At 40.3% G+C, this 12,671-nt stretch overlaps 1 protein-coding gene across 2 annotated transcripts in view; it reads left to right on the forward strand.

The window, feature by feature from the left end:
• Positions 1-7,447: 7,447 nt before the first annotated feature.
• The window catches only part of LOC310718869 (uncharacterized protein), a 61,961-nt gene continuing 56,737 nt past the window's right edge, over positions 7,448-12,671 (forward strand). For both annotated transcript variants that reach the window (XM_083527946.1, XM_083527947.1), the window contains exon 1: positions 7,448-7,713. In XM_083527946.1, the coding sequence (XP_083384072.1) occupies positions 7,591-7,713 (123 nt within the window). In that variant the 5' untranslated portion in view covers positions 7,448-7,590. The remainder of the gene's footprint in view (positions 7,714-12,671) is intronic.

The raw sequence follows: 12,671 nt of genomic DNA on the forward strand, positions 1-12,671 counted from the left end.
ATTTAAAACAGTCATTATTCTGTAATGGAAATTTCTGCATGGGCCCATTAACACCTTCAGAAGTCATTGTTTGTGATCACAGTTTGCCATGTCATCAACAAATGCAGGTTAAATCTGCATTATGCAAAGAAGATGGCATGCGTGAGCATGATCCAGAAACACCGCCGTCCTCTCTTGGCCAAAGCTCATTTAAAATGTACTAAGGCAATGTGAAACCATTCTGTGATCGAAAACACCATTGAGATTTTCATTTCATTAAAGAGGAAACAGAGGCTATAATTACCGTATTTTTCGGACTATAAGCCACTACTTTCTTCCCACGTTTTGAACCCCGCGGCTTAAACAACGAAGCGGCTTATTTATAATTTTTTTCTGGGTTTTTCCCGGTTTCACAAACTTCAAGCCAAAAAACTGAGCCCCATAACATTAGACTAATTAAATTTCCGAACGGAAACGAAAAAACGCACCTCACCTGTGTTCTGAGCTGCAAGGCATCGGGAGAAAAAACTTTTTCTTAAACGCACGACGATGCCAAAAGATAAACTCCCGAGAGAAATAGTTGTGAAAGGAAGGAGGAAGACAGTGAACAATGACTTTCTTGGTCGGCTACTGTTTAGATACAAGCCGTTGTAACGCGTTGAGTCTGGGTGAAGGGAGAGCTCGCTAACTCCAGTTGCAACAGAAATCATATAAACACAGACAGGTTTCCAAAACTCGTGCTTTTTTTTTATATTCTTGGCAACAGCGTTACAGGTTAGTCAAAGAAACTTAGAAATGAGCATCAGAAATTAATAAGGACATATTCCTCGGTCTTAGACACATGCAGTAATAGCGGAAACATGCGGCACCAGGCTATTCCCAAAATACTGCCTGTGTAAAGTTTATTAGTTTCAATGTAGACAGGTGCGGCTTATTTATGTTTAAAATAAAAATCTTTGTCAAATTCAGTGGGTGCAACAACAAAAAGCAAAAGAGAAATACAAGAAATGGACATTAGATTAGTGGAAAATTGGCCTTTGGTCTGATGAGTCCAACATATATATATATATATATTATTTTATAATAATAAAAAAAAATCTTAAATCTCACAACTTCTCTGAACTTCAGATTTAATCTTTACATTAACATGGAGAGAAAGAAAAAGGAAGCAAAGTAAGTGTCTATAATGGAGACGTGTGTATGCTGAAAAATAGTGTTTAAACAGCTACTTCAGTGTTCTTCTCTCTTTCATTCTTTTCTTCTTTTTTTTCCTCCTCCCGCTGCCCTGAGTTTGTCTGCAGGTGTTCCTGTATTCTCCTACAACTCGCTTGTGTAATCATGTAAACATCTCATCACTTACTGACGATGATGTTGATTACACGCCCTCTCTCTCTCTCTCTCTCTCTCTCTCTCTCTCTCTCTCTCTCTCTCTCTCTCTCTCTCTCTCTCTCTCTCTACCCTCCCTCTCATCCTCTACACCCCAAACCTCTCACTTGTTCTCTTTCTATTCTCTCTCTTCTTCTATAAAGTCTGTAATAATCCATTGAACAATATGGGCCTCCACCACAGCCATTCGCCTTGAGGCCATGATTGCCTTGTGTGTGTGTGTGTGTGTGTGTGTGTGTGTGTGTGTGTGTGTGTGTGTGTGTGTGTGTGTGTGTGTGTGTGTGTGTGTGATTATGCAGATCGGCTAAGTAGAACACAGCGTTTTCTTTTTTTTTTGCACTCTGTGTAGAAAGTGTGCAGCACAATAGACAAACTCACTCCCTCTTCTCTCTGTTTCTCTGTCCCTCTTTTTCCCTTTCTTTCTCTCTGTCTGTTTTTCTCTATTTCTAATGGTTTCAAAGCCACATTCTGGCCCAACACACCTGGAGTTCGCAAATTGAAGGATGAGCGTCCCCTTCTCAATCCTCCACACACACACACACACACACACACACACACACACACACACATACACACACACACACACACACACACACACACACACACACACACACACACTCCCCACTAGCTCTACCTATACACTGTGAAGGCATAGTGGGGGGTTTGGAGAAGGGTGGTGGGGAATGCATTGAGGCCCGAAGGCTGTGGCATAAAGCTTCCCAGCTAGGAGCTATTGAAGAGCCCGGCCTCCATAATGGAGTCACTAATAGGTGCCTATTCAGCCAGGAAAGTGTTTTCTGAAAAAAAACTGAGAAAGAGAGAAAGAGAGAGAGAGAGAGAAAGTTTTTTAGTGGAAGCGACAATCACTAGGCACGCTGCTGCCTAGTGATTGTTTATGAAATTTATGCAGGCCTTCCTTCCTCCCTGCCTTTAAAAAGCAACCCTCTATCCACTCCCCCTCTCTCTTACCCTCCCTTTCTCTCTCTCTCGCTTTTCTTTTTGGCCATTTAAAAGCAAAAAAAAAAATTATAATAAAAGAAGAGAATAACAAATCATCAGCAGAAAGGGTTTTACATAGAGTTTGGAGTTTACTTTTTTTCTCTCTTGTTCACTTGTAGCTGTGATGAATAGGCTGTCCAAAGTGAGCTCAGGCCTCGGGCAAGATATTGTTCATGCGTTCTCTGGAAACACGCTTTAACCCTTCCTTTCACGTCGCCCCTCCACAGTTGGCGGCAAAAGTTTCTATCCCTTCGGCAAAAAAAGTCGAGTTGTTTGTATTTTTGTGGCCATATTTCTCATGATATGTAACTCTTGCACCAGGTTTTTCAATATGCAGCATTTTATGAATTATAAAAAAAATCGTAAAAATGATTTTAAAACATGGTCACCATTTGCTGTTATAATATCTTCCACTCGTCTGAGATGTTCCACTAGATCTTGTGGAGATTTGTGTTCTTTTAGAGTGCTAGTAAAGGCAGGTACTGATGTAGGTGATGTGAGAAGGTCTGGGGTACAGTCAGTGTTCCAATTCATCAAAAAAAAACTGTTCAGTGGGGCAGAGGTCAGAGCTCTATAGCAGGCCACTATAAGGTCTTACACTCTATCTTTTAACTTTTAATTATATTTGGTTAGTGAAGTCTAGAAGGGTTGAGACAATGAGAATAGTAATGATGGATGTGTGTGTGTATATATATATATATATATATATATATATATATATATATATATATATATATATATATATATATATATATATATATATATATATATATATATAGTGAGGAAAATAAGTATTTGAACACTCTGCTATTTTGCAAGTTCTCCCACTTAGAAATCATGGAGGGGTCTGAAATTGTCATCGTAGGTGCATGTCCACTGTGAGAGACATAATTAAAAAAAATAAAAAATCCAGAAATCACAATATCTGATTTTTAAACTATTTATTTGTATGATACAGCTGCAAATAAGTATTTGAACACATGTCTATCAGCTAGAATTCTGACCCTCAAAGACCTGTTAGTCTGCCTTTAAAATGTCCACCTCCACTACATTTATTATCCTAAATTAGATGCACCTGTTTGAGGTCGTTAGCTGCATAAAGACACCTGTCCACCCCATACAATCAGTAAGAATCCAACTACTAACATGGCCAAGACCAAAGAGCTGTCCAAAGACACTAGAGACAAAATTGTACACCTCCACAAGGCTGGAAAGGGCTATGGGGAAATTGCCAAGCAGCTTGGTGAAAAAAGGTCCACTGTTGGAGCAATCATTAGAAAATGGAAGAAGCTAAACATGACTGTCAATCTCCCTCGGACTGGGGCTCCATGCAAGATCTCACCTCGTGGGGTCTCAATGATCCTAAGAAAGGTGAGAAATCAGCCCAGAAATACACGGGAGGAGCTGGTCAATGACCTGAAAAGAGCTGGGACCACCGTTTCCAAGGTTACTGTTGGTAATACACTAAGACGTCATGGTTTGAAATCATATATGGCACGGAAGGTTCCCCTGCTTAAACCAGCACATGTCCAGGCACGTCTTAAGTTTGCCAATGACCATTTAGATGATCCAGAGGAGTCATGGGAGAAAGTCATGTGGTCAGATGAGACCAAAATAGAACTTTTGGGTCATAATTCCTCTAAACGTGTTTGGAGGAAGAAGAATGATGAGTTCCATCCCAAGAACACCATCCCTACTGTGAAGCATGGGGGTGGTAGCATCATGCTTTGGGGCTGTTTTTCTGCACATGGGACAGGGCGACTGCACTGTATTAAGGAGAGGATGACCGGGGCCATGTATTGCAAGATTTTCGGGAACAAGCTCCTTCCCTCAGTTAGAGCATTGAAGATGGGTCGAGGCTGGGTCTTCCAACATGACAATGACCCGAAGCACACAGCCAGGATAACCAAGGAGTGGCTCTGTAAGAAGCATATCAAGGTTCTGGCATGGCCTAGCCAGTCTCCAGACCTAAATCCAATAGAGAATCTTTGGAGGGAGCTCAAACTCCGTGTTTCTCAGCAACAGGCCAGAAACCTGACTGATCTAGAGAAGATCTGTGTGGAGGAGTGGGCCAAAATCCCTCCTGCAGTGAAACCTGGTGAAAAACTACAGGAAACGTTTGACCTCTGTAATTGCAAACAAAGGCTCCTGTACCAAATATTAACATTGACTTTCTCAGGTGTTCAAATACTTATTTGCAGCTGTATCATACAAATAATTAGTTAAAATTATACATTGTGATTTCTGGATTTTTTTTTTTTTAGATTATGTCTCTCACAGTGGACATGCACCTACAATGACAATTTCAGACCCCTCCATGATTTCTAAGTGGGAGAACTTGCAAAATAGCAGGGTGTTTAAATACTTATTTAGATAGGTTTTATATATATATATATATATATATATATATATATATATATATATATATATATATATATATATATATATATATATATATATATATATATGCGCTACACAGGAAAAATTCATGAAATCCTGAATAACCCGTGAAGTGCCTTAAAAAATAATTCATATAAAGGTAATGTGACTGGTTAGAACAGGTCTGTCTGTCTGTCTGTCTGTCTGTCTGTCTGTCTGTTATAAAAAAATTATTTTCATAAACATTTATTTTATTAAGCAAAATATGAACATTAGAACAATTACCTATTATTACAATTATACAATGGCCATATACATTTTGTGATCTTACACACACACACACACACACACACACACACACACACACACACACACAGGGCGAAGGTGGAGCTCCTCGGTAATGCAGCAGCAGCCCCACACACTCATGAGTCGCACTCATTGGCAACACTAAAATACCTCCATATTGCAAACCAGGAAGTAATAAACAGAGATGTGTGGAGACCATATTGTGCTGCATGTCAGGGTGCAGAGGACAACACACTCCTGGAATGGGAAACTAACATCCCACCATGGGGGCCTTGAGATAAAGTCGAGAAGAAGCATGGCTCTAGAGTAAGCTGTCCATGCTGGAGATCCGCTCCCTTGCTGATCGGAGCTCCGCTCAGGGACGCCATCTTTTGTCTTCTCAAGCTGGATGTTGATTCTAAAAACCAGCAGCATAAGTGAAAGTGATGAGAAAGTAAACACTGATATTACATATATAAACCTGTAACACAGAACACAATCAAGCTTCAAAGTTCAAAACCATTCCTATAACCATGTCACAAATAAACGCAACACTTTCGGACAGAAAGCAGCCTTTTTTCCCCCCAATGTCAGGTGTCTGAATATGTTCGTCCATATGCTGTTTGAAATATTCTAAAAAACTAAAAAAAAAAAAGAAGCATGATCTGGGCACACTGTCTTGATTGTTCTTTAACAAAGCGCTTTTCCCTACAAAGCATTTTCGTATCTGTGTCTTAGCAACTGGCTTTGTGACACCTGGATTACCCAGAATCCATTGCACAGCTCCCTGTAGTGTGCAAGCAGACGGATTTAGTAACGGTTCACCGTCCTGAACTTGCTCGGAGTATCTCCTCATTTATATACATGTGTAAAAATGAGACTTCAGCCTAACTGTCTTTATGCAGAAGTGTGTGTGTGTGTGTGTGTGTGTGTGTATGAATTATTTCCCTCGATGTCACTTGAGGTTAAGACTAGTTACTGGAGTTAATGTTTCACGATCGATTTGGAATCCGTTGGGCTCGGAGCAAAGTGAGCAAAACAGACTGACCAACCTCGAGAGACTCTGGAGCTAATAAGATCTGATTGAAATTGCTGATAGTGTGCAGCCCCTCCACACACACACACACACACACACACACACACACACACACACGTATTCTCTATCTTTCTGTATATCACTCAATCCCTCAATTCCTCCTTCCACCCTCCCTTCCTCCAACCCACACACACACACACACATTCCCACTAATTAGTTCTGATTTGTGGAATTGATAGGGTGCATTGTTTCCTTGCAGCGTCTCTGTAAATCCTTACTAATATAATTAAGCCGGACAGATTTCTGCATGGAGCGGGACACAACCTGATCCATGTCCACAGCTACTCAAAAGCTCTTTGTCCTCCTGCTCCTGTCCTCTGTTTAGATGTGTGTGTGTGTGTGTGTGTGTGTGTGTGTGTGTGTGTGTGTGTGTGTGTGTGTGTGTGTGTGTGTGTGTGTGTGTGTGTGTGTGTGTGTGTGTGTGAAAACTGGACAGTATCTGATTAGGGTCTGGCTCAGTCATGTATAAGTCGCTATTTCTTAACATATGTAGACAAATCCTTAATCCTGCAGTTAAACATGTAAAGAGGAAAATACAAGAAAGAAAAAAAAATTATTTCTTCACATATCACAGTGATGTTAGAAAGCTAAAGTCAGTCAAATTACAGCAACCCTGGAATACACAGGATTAAGGCCCTTGTTCAAGAGCCCCAAGAGTGACAGTTGGGCAATACCAGGGCTTAAATCCCCAACCTACTGAGTAGTAACCCAGTAACCCACTTCACTCAAAATGTGTCAACCATATCACACAGTGTGCACATGTACAAGCATACACTATATTGGCAAACGTTTGCGGTATGTGCTTTTTCAGCATCGCATTCCACATTTAGTCCCAGTTTGCTCGTATAATTCCCTTTGCTCTTCTGGGAAGATGCTCCACTAGATTTTGGGGTGTGATTGTAGAGATTTGTTGCTCATACAGGATGTTAGCAAAGATTTGTTGCTCATACAGGATGTTAGCAAAGTCCGGAACTGATATAGATAAGGTGAGGAGGGCATATCACATATGGCTGGTAAAGTCAGGTGTTTCAATATTTTGTGCATATAGCGTACTTGGCAATAAAGCTCTATCTGATTCCGATTTAAAAAATGTTGACCAGTGACTTGCTCACGTTAAATCGAGTAATCAGGTTCCTCACAAGGTCGAGATCGACTAAGACAACCAAAAAAGGGGCAGCCCAAATATATAATCCAGCTCATAATGGTAATGCTTAGTGTTCTCGTTCTTTTTGACTTACTGCATGTGTGAAACCATTTTCCTGGATACACCCACTTTGGTACAGTGGTAATAATTAACAATGCAACACACACATACACACATTCCCTAACTCTGACATTGTTCCTGGACTCCTGTTAGTTCACAAAACAGAAAGGGACAAAAAAACACTAAAAGGAAGAACAAAATAATTATACAGATTACGAGCTGCTGTTGGTGCTCAAACAAGTTTGATCGGGAAAACTCACTGATGTGGATACGTGAAGAAAGCCGTCAGTTTCAAAATGGAATAGCTGGCATGAGATGTCCCGATCCTCGTGTCCATCGCTCCGGGAGACGTGTCTACAACAAGCCCTGGACTGGGGGGCCCATGGTAAGTATTCTTAAATGGATCTAAATAGTCAAGGTGTCTCTGATATGTGGCTAGAAAAGAAAGAAAGAAAAAAATCCACTGACTAAGTCAGTAGACTTTGTATCAAACTTCAACATCTGCCCAGGCATCTGATGCTAATGAATGATAAGAAGGTTGACCACTGGTGTGCCCGTATTGCAAAAGGTCAGAGCCTGGCAGAGAACGTTTCAGCTTTATTCCCCCCTATCGAGCCTCTAAAATCGGACAGCCTGCTAAATCCTGTTCTCGGCTTTGTCCTGTTGGTCTTCGCCATATTGATCTCTGACGCAGATTAGTGTGGGGAGGAAAAAAGAAAGACCAAAAGCTCTGTTGGTCCCCAAGTGATTCTACACTTTCATTTTGGGGTCACAGAGTCTATGAAGCCTGTGACCCTCTGAATCAACACTCACACACACAATCGTCCAGTGAGGATGGACCCCATTAAAGCCGATTCCCCAGGATCCTGCATTCACCCTTTACCGAAGCTGACCTGGAGCGGGACGGTGGGCCACTGTGTTGTTTTGTGTGTGGGGTTTTATCTTCATCCCTTTCCATGCTAAGGAGCACGGCTTGTGCCCATTGTCACCTTTTAATGGGGTTGCAGTTTAGAGACCTTTTTTGTTTTGTAGGACAGGGGGAAAAAGATTTCCTCATCTGCTCCGTGTCCCATTGTATTTTGATTGATGTGCCGCGTTGTCAGGTTTGTGCACCGACGTTGTCGGGGTGTGGCTCGGCCTGGTAATTCTCTTGTCGCAACACCAGCCATGCATGTCTGTGTAATGTGGTTTGTCAGAAATGGCTTCGCTAAAAGTTCGTTTGGGGGGTTCTATGGGTTAATAATGTTTGACATGATGCCTGCTCAGGCTAGTTTCTATTGAACATCTTGTAAACAAATACAAACTACAGATTCAATTAGGAGGCTTTGTTTTCTGGTTTTGTATTTTTTTTCTAAAAATAATTTTCGGAACAGTTAAATGAGCACCTGGTTAGAACTAGAGGCAAGACAAGAAGACCTCACATGAGAATTTTACTTTCATGTGGATGTACACAAGCCTTGCTGAACAAGCTCTACAATGCATTCGCCACATCCGTTGTATCTGCCTGGTCAGGTTGGTGGTGGAGGTTGAACTAATTGGGTAATCTGTTTTATATATATATTTTTTTTTGAAAAATGTGTTTACAGGGGCAGAAAATACATCTCACTGGATATGGGTGTCTAGAGTTTAAATCCCAGTAAGTCCCACTAGATAAAGGGGTCTAGAGTTTAAATGCCAGTCATTCGCTCTGAAAAAGGTTGTTTAAAGTTTGAATCCCAATAAGTCGCTCTGAATAAGGGTGTCTAGAGTTTAAAACAAAGGAATTTGTTTTGGATAAAGGTGTCTACAGGTAAAAGCCCAGTGGGTTGCTCTGGATAAGGGTATCTAGAGTTTAAATCCTAGTGGGTTGTACTGAATAGAAGTGTCTAGAGTGTAAATTCAATTAAGTTGCACTGTATGAGGCTGTTGAGAGTTTAAATTCAAGTAAATTTCTCTGGATAAGGATGTCTAAAGTGTAAATCCCAGAAAGTTGCTCTGGATAAGGGTGTCTACAGTTGAACTCAAACTAAATTGCTCTGGATGAGGGTGTGTAGAGTGTAAACCGCAGCAAAATTGCTCTGGATAAGGGTTTTGAGAGTTTAAATCCCAGTAAGTTGCTCTGGATAAGGATGACTAGAGTGTTAATCCCATTAAGTTGCTCTGGATAAGGGTATTTAGAGTGTACATCCAAGTAAGTTGCTCTGGATAAGGCTGTTGAGAGTTTAAATACCAGTAAGTTGCTCTGGATAAGGATGTTTGCTGCCAAATGTAAATGTAAAGCCTGATGTTTACATACCTAATAATGTTGCCTTGGATAAATTAGGAAACCAGCCTTTTTCATTTGGTGTGTGTCCCCACCGTATTCCTGTACTGATCCCCAGTTGGGTTTGCTGATTAACCAGCTGTTAAAACGCTGATTAAATGTCTATTCATGCAAGCAGACTCATGCAGGAGAGTGCAATTAGGCAAAAGTGAATTAATAAAACATACAAGGGCTCAAGAGCTTCTCCAGGAACCAGCCAGATGGCTGCAAGGAAGACAGAAAGAGATAAATAGATAAAGGAAAAAAAATTGCTTAGTGTCCTTCTTGTTCATTCCTATTAGGTAATTCAATCAGAGCTGCTCCACCTACTACACATTGATAAGTCACTCATATATTTCCTGTGTTTCTGTCCTGTGCTTATTTCCTGTTTGTTTCCTGCCTACGTGGGCGTATAGCAATGTTGTAAACAACGTCGACGCTAGACAAGAAGACCCTGAGGAACCAGGAACCTGAGAACGCAGCCTTGCAATGGAAAAGCCCATCTGCCTGGAGCCTGTCTAATCTCATTTGCTGTATCGGACCATGGGATGCACCAATCACGCCTGTCCAATCTGATTAAGAAAGTCAATGATCAGAATATCAAGAACATGGCAGGGAGGCGAAAGATGGCAGGGTTTTTAAGGTCTACTCATGTTCACACGAAACGCTCAGATTGACACAGGCCTTTGTCCTCGCTCGTGAGGTGTAGGATTACAGCATGAATATGACATCTAATCAGAGCAAGGGCTTCACCTGACATGGCTTCACAATGATTAAAAACAGCCGGCGAGCTTACAAAAAAAGGAGCAGGAGCTGTGACTTTTAATTTGAGAAGAAGGGTTTTGTCAGGATTATTCTCTGACCAAGAATGAGCTTGGGCTCATCTATGTGGAGTTGATGTTTGTGTCTATATAAGCAGGGATTAAAACTGGAACAGAAATCTGGTACCTGAACAACAAGCACAGCTTTGCTTGGGTATTTTTGATACACACAATTATAATATTATACAATAATATGAAATTTTTTTGTTCATTGTTTGAATTCAAAGCTTTGTAAGCTGTTGTTTTCTCATACAAAACCGATATTTCCATCCAAAAAGTTATTAAGACAATTGTCCTATTTCATATCTTAGTGGATATGTTGAAGGTTTTCTGAACCCAGAAACACACTCCTATGATATTAGTCTCAGTTAGAACAAGTGTACACACTTTTAATAACACCTTTAGCTTTCTTACACTGCTCTTGTAGACTTAAAAAAAAACAATCAATTGCGATATTGTAAGCACTTTACTACAAATTCCAAATATATTCTTATAAGAACTAGAAGACTTCCTTACAGGATGTTCAGTTTGAGCAAAATAGAATTTTAGGAGTGGTGTGATGAACATATTAGAACAATAAAAAAGAGAAACTATATAAACTATTGACCTTTTACAATAAAAGTAATCAATCAAATTTAAGGAACTGTTTCGTTACATCCTTTTAAAATCTATTCCCTGTATGGAATATGATGTCTTTCCAGCTTTTTTCATTGACATTCAGTAGCCTTTCCTTTCTCCTCTCATCTAATATCTCTATTCAGGCCTTTCACCCTTGCTGGGTGTCCAAATGCACTTGATTTCACATTCAGGGTGTAATTAGGAAGTAGGCAGTGTATTGTGGCCCAAGTGGCTGCGATTCAGCTCTGGAAATAGATCATTGTCCACCAACCAGTGGCCATTCAGGTAAAGAGCATAATTAGGGGTGCAGAAATTACAGGACATTTTTTCCCTTTCAATAAGCAGCATTAGTTAAGAACATTGCCCCCTGTCATTTCAGGAGGCCATGTGCTAATCAGGGGAAGCTAGAGATAGACTGATATACAACCTAGTGACTGTATAGTATCTTAAAGATGTCCTGTTTTGATAGAGATTATGTAATAAAAAATAAATAACTGTTGTTTTCACTGCTGTGGGTGCAAGAGTTTTTTCCTCTCTAAGATTTAATAAATGAAAGAGCTTTTCTACTTTCATGAGTGGCAATGAAAACCAGAAAAAAAAAAAAAAACTTTAGATTGGGAAGTGGTGGCTCAGTGGTAAAGGTTTTGGATTACTGCTCGGAAGGTCCCTTCGTCACCAAGCACCCGTAACACCGAGCTGCGCCTTTGGGGCCCTTGAGCAAGGCACTCAATCCCCTGTGCTCCAGGGGCGCTGTAACGTAGCTGACCCTGTGCTTAAACCCCAAATTCCTATATTTCAGGGTTATGTGAAGAAATAACAATGTCCCTGTGGGGAAAATAAAGTATTCAAAAATTATAAATAGAGGTATATTAAAGTTCAACATTGATATGAAGTTTTGATATCTATTTTCTGTCCCTAAGGCTTTATTTAACTCTACAATTCAGTTGTTAGACCATTTCTGGATATATAGGCCAGCATCGTCTCTAAACCACTTCTTTGGTTATTTGACATGTCGTATTTTTGCCAAAATCACACAGACTTTTCAATACTTGCAAAGCTTTAATTAGAAGAAGAAATGTTGCATTATCATGTATACTTCACAGCACAGTGGAAATGTTTTCTCTATATATTCCAGCTTGGGCTCAAGGTCAGACATGATACAATGCCCCTGGAGTAGAGACTTAGAAAAGCCTTGCTCAAGAACGAATGTAGCCACTTCTTAGAGAGCATCCTTGTGTATGACCCCAAAAGTCTTGTCATGATATTTGCCGCTTGTTTAATCTTTACTGGTTTTGATCAGACATTTGCTCTCATAAATATTGTCTGGATTGTTTAAGTTTTCATCTGCATCTTACATCCCTGCCCTCTATCTGCTATGAAATCTTTATTGAAGACCCTATCCTGGTTTTAATTCTGCCTCTGTTTGACCTCTTTGTTATAGAAGCTTTCAACTGATAAAGTAAATTCAGCTAAAGTATGCAAATCCCAATCTGCCTGTGCATCTCAAGTTCAATTTCTCGGTGACTGAACAGAACAGAATGAACAGAAAACGCCTGCCAAAATGGAGTCAGATGTAGAACCATGTGCATAGACAACGTTGTATACAAGCATTTACATGAGTCT

The sequence above is a fragment of the Silurus aristotelis genome (assembly GCF_946808225.1).
Source record: "Silurus aristotelis genome assembly, chromosome: 24".
Taxonomy (NCBI): domain Eukaryota; kingdom Metazoa; phylum Chordata; class Actinopteri; order Siluriformes; family Siluridae; genus Silurus; species Silurus aristotelis.